The sequence below is a fragment of the Monopterus albus genome, unplaced genomic scaffold, assembly GCF_001952655.1.
Source record: "Monopterus albus unplaced genomic scaffold, M_albus_1.0 scaffold58.1, whole genome shotgun sequence".
Taxonomy (NCBI): domain Eukaryota; kingdom Metazoa; phylum Chordata; class Actinopteri; order Synbranchiformes; family Synbranchidae; genus Monopterus; species Monopterus albus.
Window position 1 is genome coordinate 1,050,538 of NW_018127938.1, and position 13,409 is coordinate 1,063,946.

Consider the following 13,409-nt stretch of genomic DNA (forward strand, 5'->3'; position numbering starts at 1 on the left):
TGGAGAGAGGGAAGTCTGGGCATCTTTGCTTAGACTGCTGCCCCCGCGACCTGGTTCCGGATAAGCGGAGGAAAATGGATGGATGGATGGATGGATGGATGGACTGTGCAAAGAGGCCTCATGGACAGTCAACGTATAGTGGCAGGATGTAAAATGCACGCAGCATCAGCATACACTGAACGGCACAACCAATTGGCTGGCATTGTGTACAGAAACATCTGTGCCGAGTATGGACTAGACCCTCCCAAGTCCAGATGGGCAAACTCCTCAGAAGGTTGTGGAGAATAACAGGGCTAAGATCCTCTGAGACTTCCAGATTCAGAGAGACATGAAGCTACTGACCAATCAACCAGACACTGTGGTAGTAGACAAAGAACAGAAGGAGGCAGTGGTGATAGACATAGCAGTTACAAATGACAGCAACATGAAAAGTATGAGAAGCTGGAGAAGTACCATGGCCTGAAAGAGGAAGTGGAGAGGATGTGGAAGGTGAAGACCAAAGTGGTCCCTGTGGTGGTAGGAGCACTCAGAGCTGTGACTCCTAAGCTGGAAGGGTGGCTTCAACAGATCCTAGGAACAACATCAGAGCTCTCTATCCAGAAGAGTGCAGAGCTAAGCCCAGCTAAGCCCAGAGCCAAGGATGTGTTTGTGTGTGTGTGTGTGTGTGTGTGTGTGTTTTAGGAGTCCTGCAGTTATCATAACCTGTAGAGATCAGCTTTTGATCTATCATTTAAAGATGAAGGTTGCAGTGATGAATATTAAACACACACATCTGATCCATGGAGAAAGACCTCTGTTATCTGAGTTCACACATAAGTCCACTTCAAAGGACACACAGAGAATCCAGCAGCTTTGCCTTTATTTCTTTGTATCAAAGCTTAAGTGAATTTTCAGTAAAGTCTAAACGTCATAAAAATTAGGAATTAGACATGCAAAAATGACAACGCTTGTTACTGTCCTACAAAGTAGGCAAGATAATGGTCACAATCCGGTCTGTGCCAACAGTAGACAACTTCAGAGAATACTAAAAAGGCTAAAACTACTGTATACTAATCCCCACTTTTAGTACGATCTGTACCATGTGCGTATACACTTACTGTATGTATGTTTATGATCAAATGTATCTACTGTATATGACATCTTTTAAACTATTTTGGTTAATTACGCTTTGGCCAGGTGCCTAGCATTAGAAAGTATGAATGAATTTAGTGGTTGATTAATTGACTGAGCCTGGAACACCATATAAAACAAAATCAATATTAACATTTCTTTGAGCGCAACTGTTATTACAAAGTGTATCAAGCCATTTCTTGATAGTATATTGAACAGAGATGAAGTGAACAACAATAATACATAGCATCAAAATATCTTCTCATATTAAATGATATGCTTAATTTACTGTACACTGATTCTTCAAGTGGTTTTCAATTTTAATTTGGGGACTTCACAGTATTTCTCTTGTCCACCAGATTAGTTTTTTTTTGGTTTATTTGTTTTACATGGGCAAAAATTTGATTTGTTCTCTTTAATGCTGTGGTCAATGAAGCTATTTCATGTAAACAAATTAATGTCCCATTATATTAAACTATTGCATCTATTTCATCAGTCATTCTAAAATCTAAAAGCTCAGTCGGTGGAAAAGAGTAACACAAATATTTATAAATGAGAAGCAAACATTTCATGATCAGCCAATATGTCAGATCTCCTGTCACTGTGCATTTATTAAAACAGTAGAGGCATAAAGATAAATCAGGCAAACCCTCACTTTGGACAGCATTAAACACAATCATGCTGTAGCTGTTATATTTATTATTCATGGCAATTCGATTTATACCTGATGTTACACACCCAGATGTAACAAAGTAACAAATGACTGTTGTACCTACACAACAAAGCACATCTACTGTATGTGACAAAGCTGTCTGAGACCATTTAATAATAGAGTAGTGTATGAATAGCTCTGCCAAATGTAGACTTTAAGGTGATGTCAACATTTCTGCGACCCACACGCCACCCTACGGGGTCAGCTGACAGTAATCAGGGTCTTTGGTAATACTACAGTAATAGGTGCTAAAAAGGCCAGATATGCCGGTTTTATTGGGAGCTCATGTGGTCCATGCTAAATAAGTAAGCACTGGCATGTTCACCAACATGCCAAAATTCATAGTAACTTCCTTTTTGCAATCAGCTGTTTTCACCTGTGTCCCCTTCAATTCCACCCCTTCATGCTCCCCACTGCTCTCTTCCTCCACCTCTGATCTCCTCTCCTCTCTCCATCCCTCCCTCCTGCTGCACATACAATTGGATACAGCTAAATGTTAATTAGGGCTGCTAATTGAGCATATCCAAATGTTGAATAAAACATGGATCCAGGAAGTGGGGTTTTTTAATATGTTTAGAGTAGACCTTTGAAGAAGGTTTGTCTTTATTAAATGTAATGTGAACCCATGTTTGGGCGTACAGCCGCTAGTAGCTGTGTGTTAGCATGCATCATTTTTCATGACACGTGGTCTCCCTTTTGCTAAATGCTATCTTTGCATATATTTTTTTTATATATGAAGATTTAAAGCAAAGCATAAATGAAAATTTTTCTTTACTGCTCACTAGTCAACTTTAAATTTCAACAACTTAGACTGTGGGAACTAATATAGCATATGTGCATTCCTGTGACATATGCAGCCTGTTGAGATGCTGAGTCAGCAAGCATGGAGAAGATCCAGCTTGCTTAAGGTTAATCAGCAGAGAAATTTGCATTTCTAGAAACTTAATGAGATCATGTACACTTGAATGACAGCTGACATAGGATTAGGTAATTTTCTCCATCCCTCTGAGTGTCACTCATGCCTGTTAATACAAAATAATAATGTGTCAGGTTTAGAGTTAAGAGGTTGAGTTAATTAAATTGTCCACAACATATTAAATAAGTATTTTTTATATCATCACTACCTCAGAAAAAAGAAAGTGGACTTTTTTTGTAGCTGAAACTCTGTTTTTATCCTTGTAGTTTTTCTTCTTTGTAACCCTTTGTAACACTCACTACCTCATCTCTCTCTCTCTCTCTCTACTTGTGTGTCTTGTTACTTGTTAATAGGATGCATCTATTGTTGCTGTTTGGTCTTTTAATGGGATTGGTTGACAGTAACAAAATAAAGATGGTCTTTCAGTCTTTGATAGTCATTTAAAAGACTGGCCATCTGTCAAGTATTTTCCCTTTATACTGTAGGTCTACTAGACTCATCAAAGTTCTTTTAGAAACTTTATCTTTTAGGATGCCTTTCTTTTTCTGTCTTTGCTTTATTTCACTTTTATACAGTCAGCTTTTTGTTTCTACAGTCAGTCCCCACTTCACAGATATTCTTAGCACTCTGTAGGCCGGAACAGAGACACAGTCAGACAGAGAGAATGACTGTAGTCTCCTGTTGACGCTGGGGACCTGTTGCTCTTTTCACATCGGTCTGTGTAGCTGTTTTACATTACAGCAAGCTGCTGCTGCTGCTGGATTGATGCCCACCAGGGATATGTTAGTTGGTGTTTTATGGCTGGGCAGTGCAGGGCGGAGAAGAGAGAGACATTCAGTGTGTGTGCTGTTTGTAGCTGTACATTTGTGCTAATATGGTAGGAAGTGTGTGTCTGTGTGTGTGTTGTGGGGGGGGGTTAATAAAGAGGCACATCAAAACAGTTGGTGTACATAAAGATGCAAGGTTGTCAGTAAATGCTTTCTGCTTTGAGGAATTATCCCAAATTCACACAACCTGCAAAAATGTAAACCTGCACATACCCTCCTCTCTCAAGCACCTTCTTTAGTCCAGCCTGTAAATGTAAGCTCTATGCTATCATTTGATAATTGATCACAGGGGCTGGAGAAGAGTCCACTAACTTAAAATACCATTTGTAGCATGTGCAAGTGTGTGAACATTCACGTATATATGAGAAAATTATGTAGAGTCATACAGAAAATGTGGTTTTTGTGCTATTTTGCTTTTTCCCCTCTTGTTTATTGTCTTGCTTACTAGAAAACATGATTGGATAGAGTGTTAGTTTCTTGTCTCAGAGTTTCTTCCCATTACATTCTCTTTCATTTATAATCCTTTCACTGCTCTCACTGTGTGCGTAGGTGTAATGTAATGGAGTGCCACCACACAAACAGGCTCACTGTGCACCCAGAGGCAGCTGCACTTTCTTCAGGCTTAGGCAGACCATTTCTTTTCCAGTGATAGCCTTAAGAACGTTACTCATTTCATTTTCACCCCTAACAACTTCCTTTCCCCTGTACACACACACACACAGTCACTATCACATGGGGATCACAGGGAAGCCTGCTTGTGAAAAACTGACCCAAATGACACCACAACTTTACACTGACCATAAGGAGAGGCAACATAACATAACAGCATCAGAGAGGAAGGACTTGTTTATTTTACTACTTTCCTGGCCAGTAGCCTGCTGTATTGACAGCCATAGCCCCACCACATGTCTAGCAGTAGATGTTTTCAATGTCTTCTCCACAGTGACTATTTATACTCAATATTTCTCTTTGAAATGTAAGGAGTAAGCAAGCAAAGCCAATTTTCATAATGTGACTGCTGCATTGTTTGTACAGATGTGTTTTTGTTGTTGTATGATTATACTGCATACTTATAATGATCAGGCCATCAAAATGTTTGGCTAAGAAAATATCAGACAGACTAATAACAGATATCATCAAACCGTTTGGTACAGAGGCTAGATTGGGAGTTTAGGGTGGGATGTGTTCCTAGTTAAAATGTAGCTCTGTTAAGTGGTTTTGAATATGGAGACGGAAACATGGTTTTATCTGTGGAAAGAGACCACCCATGAAAACCAGTCTATCACAATGAGACCATCTAAAATGGTAATTATCTCATAATCCTGCAGCATTCATGGTAAAATGCAGCGTTACTGCACATATTTATTATGGAGATGAGATCATCACACACAATCACAATGACCCGTTTTTAGATTTACTGCTTGACAATTATCACAGGGAATGCAATTATTTTCCAGAAAGGCATACAGTGTGTGTCCATGCTGTGTGTGCAGGGGAGGGCACAGGGGGTACTGAGAGGATTAAAGACTGTAGAGCCATGAGGATGCAGCGCGTGTCACATTTTACATTTAATGGCTTAAATCCTATGAAATATGAAATGTTTCGAAAACGACACCCACAGTGTCCGTTATGTCAATACATGCGCCTATGGTACATGTACACATAGACACACAAAGATATTCATCACACACCATCTGTATACATAGACATTCAATCCACCATGATTACTTGTGAGGCAGTTTCTAAGCTGCAGTCAGATGGCATAGTGATGGAGAGATTGAAATACCCTGTTTTATTCAGTATATGGTCCCTGTTGGGCTCTGTGTGTCTGTACAATTCACACAGTCCCCACTCATAATGAAGGTGGTTAAGAGAAAGCCTTTTCACAGTGTATACCAGTCATGTTACATGCAGAGTGAATTTTGTGCCATTTTTTTTCGTCTTCAGCTGTGCTGCCATTTCACTTGGATGCCCCAGGCACTGCTGCCACACTACAGTGAGGCTATATTTTCAGTGGCACTCAGTTTGACATGTTTTTACTCTTGAGCAAAGACAGTAACATTATGACCACATGCCTCATACAGTGTACACAGGAGTCAATGCGGCAGCTGGTTGGCTCTAGTGTCACTCTGAGGTTTACGGTGCATCTTCTGTTAAATCTGTTGCCTTCCATAGTTCTACTGTCAGGAAGAGCACAAATGTGTCGACCATTCAGTGAAAAACCTATGTAGAAGGAGTGAAGGACAAGTTAGATTTTTTTTTTTTTTTTTTTGGAGAAATTCAGTAGTCTCCCCGCTCTGGGTGTGACGCCACCACTATAGCTGCTGAATGTTTCTCTGCATAGAGACTAATGTACAGTATTTATCATTTTCAAACATTTTAACAAAGATTCAAACTAAATGGAATCTTTTGAAAAGGATGAATGAAATTTAAAAGTTTAATCTACAGTAGATCAAGCTCATCATCAGTGAGCCTTGGGCGTCCATGCCCCTGTCACCGGTTCACTGTTTGTCCTTCCTTAGACACTTAGATGTCATTGTGCATTTAGATGATTGAAAATCCAAATACACATTATTGCTCACCATTCATCTCTGCAGATATATTTACTACTGCCTCTCCTCATTCTTACTCCGTTAAGCATTTTCTGCATTGCTGCCTAAGTTCAAACTAATCACAGCAGCAAACAGAAAATGAGCTGTTCATTGCATCAGTAAGCATCAGTACGAGTCCCTCCGGATACGGCTTTGTTGCATTAAAACGAGTCAACAGATTTCAGTGAGGAAAATCCTGCATAACGTTATTGAAATATGTGTGTGGGTATTATGCATTTGTGCTTTTAGTCAGTGTGTAGTGTGAAATAAAATGCAACATATAAGTACTCAAACTTCACAAGCTCTGTCTTTTATTGTATTTTTTGTTTTATAATATCTTTCAACCAGAAGAGATGACATGTCAGATTCCCACCAGTGCCCTCCACAGTCAGCACTGTGCCTTGGCTCTCGGACGAGCTTGTTTCCCCTCTGGTACGTCATGTTTGACGTCATCACGTTGGTGATTTAAATACCTGTGCCGGTAAATAGAATTGTAAACAAAGCTGTACGGAAGCTAGTGAGACAGTTAGCGTTATTTATTCTTATGTACTTTTGTTCATCTTCCAAAGTATAGAAACTCTGTGTAGACTGAACGAAGATGGATGGAATTTGTGGCTGTGAAGGCAACGAATTGCCGAATTTATCAACAGAGGAGACGAGCTTTCATTACCGCCTTGTTTGCAGTTGCTGAAGTGATGACGACGCACGTGCCATTGCGTACATTCAGGGGTTTAGCTGAGATTAGCTTTCCCGTTGTTTCGAGGCCACACCGTGCCGAGGCAACGCGGATAACAACCCATGTCAATTGCAGAGTCATTTGTCCCAGGTAATTTGTCCCAGTAGTTGCATTCCCACCGTTGTCAAAAGCTGAGGTGTGGTGAGTTTACATGGGCTTTTTGGGCAGTGGGAAAGGGGCTATAGCAAGAGCTGAGGACTTAGGACCTGTCTCTTTGCTGGTCATGAGTGCATATGTGTTTGTGTCACTATCTTCATGCACTGATGCTTCAGAGGTGTCATGTAGCCAAAGCACCATAAACACTTGTGAGAGCCCTGAAGAGAGAGAGGTTGCATATCCTCACACATACAGACATACACACTTGGAGCCCCTCTGGCTTTTCTACAGAATGTGCTGCATCAAAAGTATGATGTAAAACAGCCTCTTTTCCCTGTTGCCCCCCTTGCTTCTACCTCTCAAACAGTATTAAGACCTCAACTAAGTGGCAAGTAAACATCTCTATACTACTAGTGGAACACAGCCATGTAGTTATAGATGCAGGGATGCCAATGCCTCTGGCGCGCTTCTTCCGTTGATGGTCTGCTGCTTTAATGATATGAGGGGTAATGGTGCCTGATACATAGCAAATGCTACATTAGTTAAGTGTCCTAAAAACACTGACTCAGTACATGCAGATGTGGCTGAGCACCATGGATCTGTGGAGTGCAAGAAAATGATGTGAAATGTGTAAACTTCTTAACTCAGGTTTTCTTCATTTACCTAATGTAGTAATTTCAGTGTCACTTTTATGCAGTTCAGTAATTGGCACCCTATAATTTTGTTCATTTGGTAGCCCTAAAAAGAGCTGCTATCTGTAATTGTGCACTGATTTTACCTTTAATAATGTACTTAAGGGTGAATGTGGTGAAATGGGTCAGCCATCGTCAGTTAGACCCCGACAGAGCTCGCTTACTGTTTAGGAAACAATGTTGCATTGCACCATTAGATTCAGTTCATCTGTTGTCACTTCGCATTGCCTTCCAGTGCCCAGTCTGACAAAACTGTAATCCTAATTTGCACAAATACAGTGAATATATGATAAGTCACCATTGCTCCTCTGCTGCAGTACTTCTCCTTATTTGTTAATACATAGATGTTTTTTGTTCTAAATTGCTGTTAGCTTTTTCAGATAAAGTCTGTGATGTTTTGATGGTGGTGGGGAGGGTCCTGTTTAATTATCTTAGGTTTTCAGTGGAGAATAAAGTGGGTCAAGTCATGCCACCAGTGTCGTTTTGGATTCAAACCAGCCGAACTGTCTGGTGCCCTGCCCATCACCATGCAAAACAAAAAAAAGACACTGATGAGAAAACACACAGATATTTAAGATGTGTGTGGGGCTGGTTGTGGGTATGCTAATAAATATTCAATAATTGAACAGAAATTTTCCATCTTGTTTTAGAATAATTTTTCTTCCCCATCAATCCTCATGAATATGGTGATATGTTTGGAATTACCCTTGTGTATCTGACAGTGCAAGGCATGCTTGACTCAACACAGATTTGTTTTTATTGATGCTCTGATATGATAGATAAGGCATACATACTGATATCACACAAAGCAGATGAACATGTTGCTTGTATACTGCACAACTCATTAAGCTTAGTCTTTGTTAAAATGCCTTCAGGTGTTGCTGTCTGTATTTAGCTGACTGCAGAGGGAGCATGTCTCTGTTCTCAGTTAAATGCTGCATTTTACACAGTGCTGTGAAGTAGATGTTTTATTTCCATTTATCTGTGTTGGAGCTGATCCTCAGCTTGCTTTTCTGAGAGGACACCTGGTTTGCAGACAAACATACTGTATGTGGGCGAAAGTGTGTGCATGGCTGTGCACATGTGTACATGCTCCCACACTGTGGCTCAGTGGTTAACATGATAGTCTAGAGTCTCATTGGATTCCAGGTTCCAGAAACATTAAACCCAGTGACTCAGAGAGAAAGGCTGAAGTCAGGTGTGTGTGTGTTAGTGTACCTACTGTCTGCACGTGTTGGAACACAAAGGTGTGTGTGTTAGCAGTTTGTGTGTGTATGCTGTACTTGTATGGCTATGCTTGCGAGGACCAGTTTTGAGTTTTAGATTATGGGAGTGAAGACATTTTGGCTGGTCTTCACTTTCTGACATGTCTTCATAAGACTGCTAATGTTGGGTGTTAGGTATTTAGTTCGGGTAAGGAGCTAGGGAATTCATTATGTCATTGAGTGTGCTCACAAAGATACTGTTGAAGTATAAGTACATATTTGTATATGTTTTTATACTGTTAGGGAGTAAAGTTGTCCTTCAGATCAAGGTCAATGAACTGTGCCCTATCTGCTTGTGCCATCTATTAGCTGTCCAGTGGTGGGTCTGTGGATGAATGAACAGGAAGCTTTGACCCCGAGTTTAACACAATTACCTGCATTTGGGGAAGCTTACTGTCAAGATGTAATCGCTTTCAGATTGCTGGTTACCTATTTCAAATTGCAATTGGTAAAATAATCCATTAGATGGATGTGTTTAATTAAAAGTCAAGGATCCACCTCTAACATCATCTGGCTTCTCTCCAGTGTTACTCACTTTTAAAGCTTTCTTTTATTAAATTGTATTGAGGGCACAACTTCATATTTGTTGATGCAGAAATTATTTTAATTAGTAATGACAGAAATAAAAAATATCTGTAATTATTGTATTTTGAAATGTTTTTGTAACACATGGTTTACTTTTACCAGTTCAGTGCATTTTCCCCTCCACATCTGACCATCCATACTCTCTGATTTGTCTGCTGCTGAGTCTTCCTGCTGTTTTGATGATGGGTTCCTTTTGGTGGGAGAGGACATTTCTTCTATCACATCTACAGTACCAGTGGATCTAACATCCCATGTCTTCCTCTGAGTACTAGTGTCCTCTCCAATCTCAGTTTTCTTTGTTTCTAAGGACTGGGTTATGCCCGTGTTAACTGAGAAATTGGCTCCGCTAACTGATCAACAAAAATCTAACTTGAGCTCAAGACATTTTTATTCACAAGACACAACTTTGATAAAGTGGAAGCTGCCTGCCTGTTCCTGTATTGGAAGCAAAAAATGTTGAGAGTAAACTATCTCTCTTGTCGTTCAGCATCCCAATGGGAACATAACAAGCTTCTTATCCCCACTTTGCTGTTTATAGCCAGTACATTGGGTAGACCGAGTTTTCTGATTTAGTGAAAAACTCTTTTAACCATAAAAACAAAAGTGTTTAATCTGACTTGCAACGCTTTATCTCCACCTGGGGATGATGCAAAATATGTTTAGAATTTTCATAAGCAGAAAGCCTCCTGCTGTTTGCACAGAAAGTTTTTTTAAATAATCGCTTTATGACTTTGCCCAAGTGTTTGTTTGCACAAACACCTTACGTGACCCCCAAACCACCTGAGCTTCTGCTGAGATGCTGCTGATGCTGTTTATGTGCTCATGTTAATTAAATTACTTAGATCTGAGTGGGGGTGATTAGCATGCTAGCAGTAATAGCTAGCAGCGAATCCAATAGCCTATTATCATAATGAGTCCCTTTGGCGCACTGTGTGGGAAGGTAAAAGAGAGAGAGAGAGAGAGAGAGAGAAAGCAGTTATGGTGGTTGCCCACAGAGGAGAGTTACATCAAAGGACAAGTGTTTTTATTTATTTATTTGTTTGTTTGTAGCAGAAGACATGATTCAAATTGATTTGTCCAACTTGGCTTGAATTAGATAATGTCACTGCTGGGATATGCCAAAGAGGACACACAGAGTTTGCCAGTAAAACGCAAACACACCAACACAAACCCTCAAACAGAATAGATAAAAAGTGGAAATATTATTTATCTTATTTTTTGTGATGATTTCTTATCAGTCAGAAGTTACAGAGAAAAGTGAAATCAACACATGCACAAGCAAATGCACATCCACAGGTGTTCATACGCTTGCATAAACACACAAACCCTCCTGGCGCTGGGGTTCTACACTGCGGCAGGCACTGGCAGCTGTGCCCCCACTGCTCATTATACTCCTGTTTTCACATATTGAACTTGTGCTGCACGTGTGCTCCTGACCTTGTGCTAAATATGGTCGGCCCCATGTTAATCTACTGTGCTTTAGTGTAATAACGGTCCCAGTCATTGTTGAAAGGAAAGAGATTTTCTCGTTGCTGTTGAGATGAGGTTTATTTGTCTTGAATAATTCACAATAAACGATATGCTTTGCAGGGTTAATGGTTTCTTTTCCTTTGCTCTGTATCTCTTCTTACTTTAACAGCCACTACACATCCTCTTTTGTTCCTCCACCTTCTACACTTTGCTCTGTCAGACATCCAAGGAGTGTGAGCTTTAAAAGAGTGCTTCTCAGTGCCATGCTTTGTGACCTTTTGACTTATTTTATTTTACTCTCATCAGGCACCAAAAGCCCGAGAGCAAAGATGTGGACTTGCCCTCTGTTCATTAACTCCAAATTTTATCTCCAACACTGTCTTTCACTCTGTTCCCAGAGAGAGAGAGAGAGAGAGAGACGTATTGCTGCATATATTCCTTCTCCCTGAAGGAGTCGGAATATAGTATATGTCATGTATAATATCGTATATGTCACGATAAGCTAACTATACCTGTCCTCTAGCTTATATTTTCTCTCATGGACTCTCGCATGCTGCTTCTAAAAGGGGTTTAAGTGGATGTATGCTTCATTTGACAGCTGACTTCACTTCCTTACATTAACTCAAAAGCTCTATAATGATACTGTGTGATTTTATATAGCGGATTATGTATTGTCATTGTGATATATAGTACATTATGCAATAATTATTTAATAATGTTGATAAAATAGAAATATCACCTGTCCCTTTTTGTCCTGCAGATGCCAAGGCATGCCCCTCCAAAGATTTCCAGTGCCGTAATGGAAAGTGCATTGCACCAGTTTTTGTGTGTGATGGTGACAATGACTGTGGGGATGCCAGCGATGAGGAGGAGTGCTCAGCTCCCACCTGCGGCCAGCACGAGTTCCGTTGCAATGACTCTGAGTGTATCCCTGCTGTGTGGAGCTGCGATGGCGACCTGGACTGCAAGGACAAGTCAGACGAGTCCATGGAGCACTGCAGCCGCAGGACAGAGCCCCAGAAACCTCACTGTCCCGTGGGCGAGTTCCAGTGTGGCAGCGGGGAGTGTGTGCGCATGAACTGGAAGTGTGATGGAGACACAGACTGCAAGGATAAATCGGATGAAGCAAACTGTCGTAAGTCAACTGAGAATATATTGTATTTATGTGGATAAGTGTGCAAATATGTGGGCAGCTAAAGGGACTTATGGGGCTGCCATTTTAATTATTATTAAGAAACCCTGGAGAGAACAAAATTATCCAACTAATGAGAATTTTCTATGGCCATAGAACTCAAAAATATTAGAACAACCCATAAAAGAGTCATAAAGTATAATGTCACATTCCTTAATTAAAACAAACATTACTGGTGTGTTTTATTCTGAAACAATATGCACAAAGTGACTTAGGGATGCAACTTCACTAGTGTAATAAGCTTAGAAGAATAAATTACATTTGTAGTGTTCATTGTAAGGAAGTACTCGTTAGTATGTTCAGTTCATGGGTAGATGTTTGTTTTTTTTAACTGAATTTCATGACTATTTTTAAAAGGTAATACCACTCACGGCCTTTAATACAGGAGATTAACGGAGCCCACGAATACTGCATGCTGTGTTGAGGAACAATGGTTTTGTGTGTTGCTCACCACTGCTAAAGTACTATACTTCAAAGGTTGACGTGCCATGTGCTGTGAACAAAGATTATATGACAGACCTTGTGCCATCAGATGATTGAAGGAGGATCAATGCTAATTTTATCATGGTGATCCATAGTGTTGCCATGCAACCATGTGATCAGTAGAAGCAGAAGGAGAACCTCACAGTGTGTCTTTGACTGTAAGTGTTTGTTGTTCAGTTGTGTGTGTGTGTGGGTGGGGGGTTGGGGGGGTGAAGGTCCTTCATCAAGCGAGACCCCCATCTGGTCTTCTCTTCACACACCCACACACCACTTAGGGAGATGACAGCCTCACACATTCTACATGGTACAAGGACACAGTGCTGCCACACACACACACACACACACACACCAATTTGCTGTCACAGACATGGAGAACATACCTGTGCTTACACATACACAGATTTTCATAAACAATCAAATGCAGAAGCAGAAACAATCATGCAGTCATAGAGGTTAGTACACTACTAAAGTCACTCCAGTCTGACGTAATCACTCTATAGTGAATGACCATACACACACCGCTGTTACAATCTATATACCATTTACACACATACTGTACAATAATGATCTTATAACCCTCCCATCGTTATATGGTTATGGTTGTTCACATGGATGAAAGTTTAGTCTGAAATTAACTTTACTAGACTCTATGACTGTGGCAAAGATGGGTGGCAGACACATGAAAATTATGCCAATAAAGTAATTTATTATTGTTTTATAACCAGTAATACAAA

The 13,409-nt window shown here is 40.3% G+C and overlaps 1 protein-coding gene across 7 annotated transcripts in view; it reads left to right on the forward strand.

Moving 5' to 3' along the window:
• Window positions 1–13,409, forward strand: part of lrp8 (low density lipoprotein receptor-related protein 8, apolipoprotein e receptor) — a 145,164-nt gene that overhangs the window by 85,333 nt on the left and 46,422 nt on the right. For all 7 annotated transcript variants that reach the window (XM_020602735.1, XM_020602736.1, XM_020602737.1 and 4 more), the window contains exon 5: window positions 11,761–12,135. In XM_020602735.1, coding sequence (XP_020458391.1) covers window positions 11,761–12,135 — 375 coding nt within the window. The remainder of the gene's footprint in view (window positions 1–11,760; window positions 12,136–13,409) is intronic.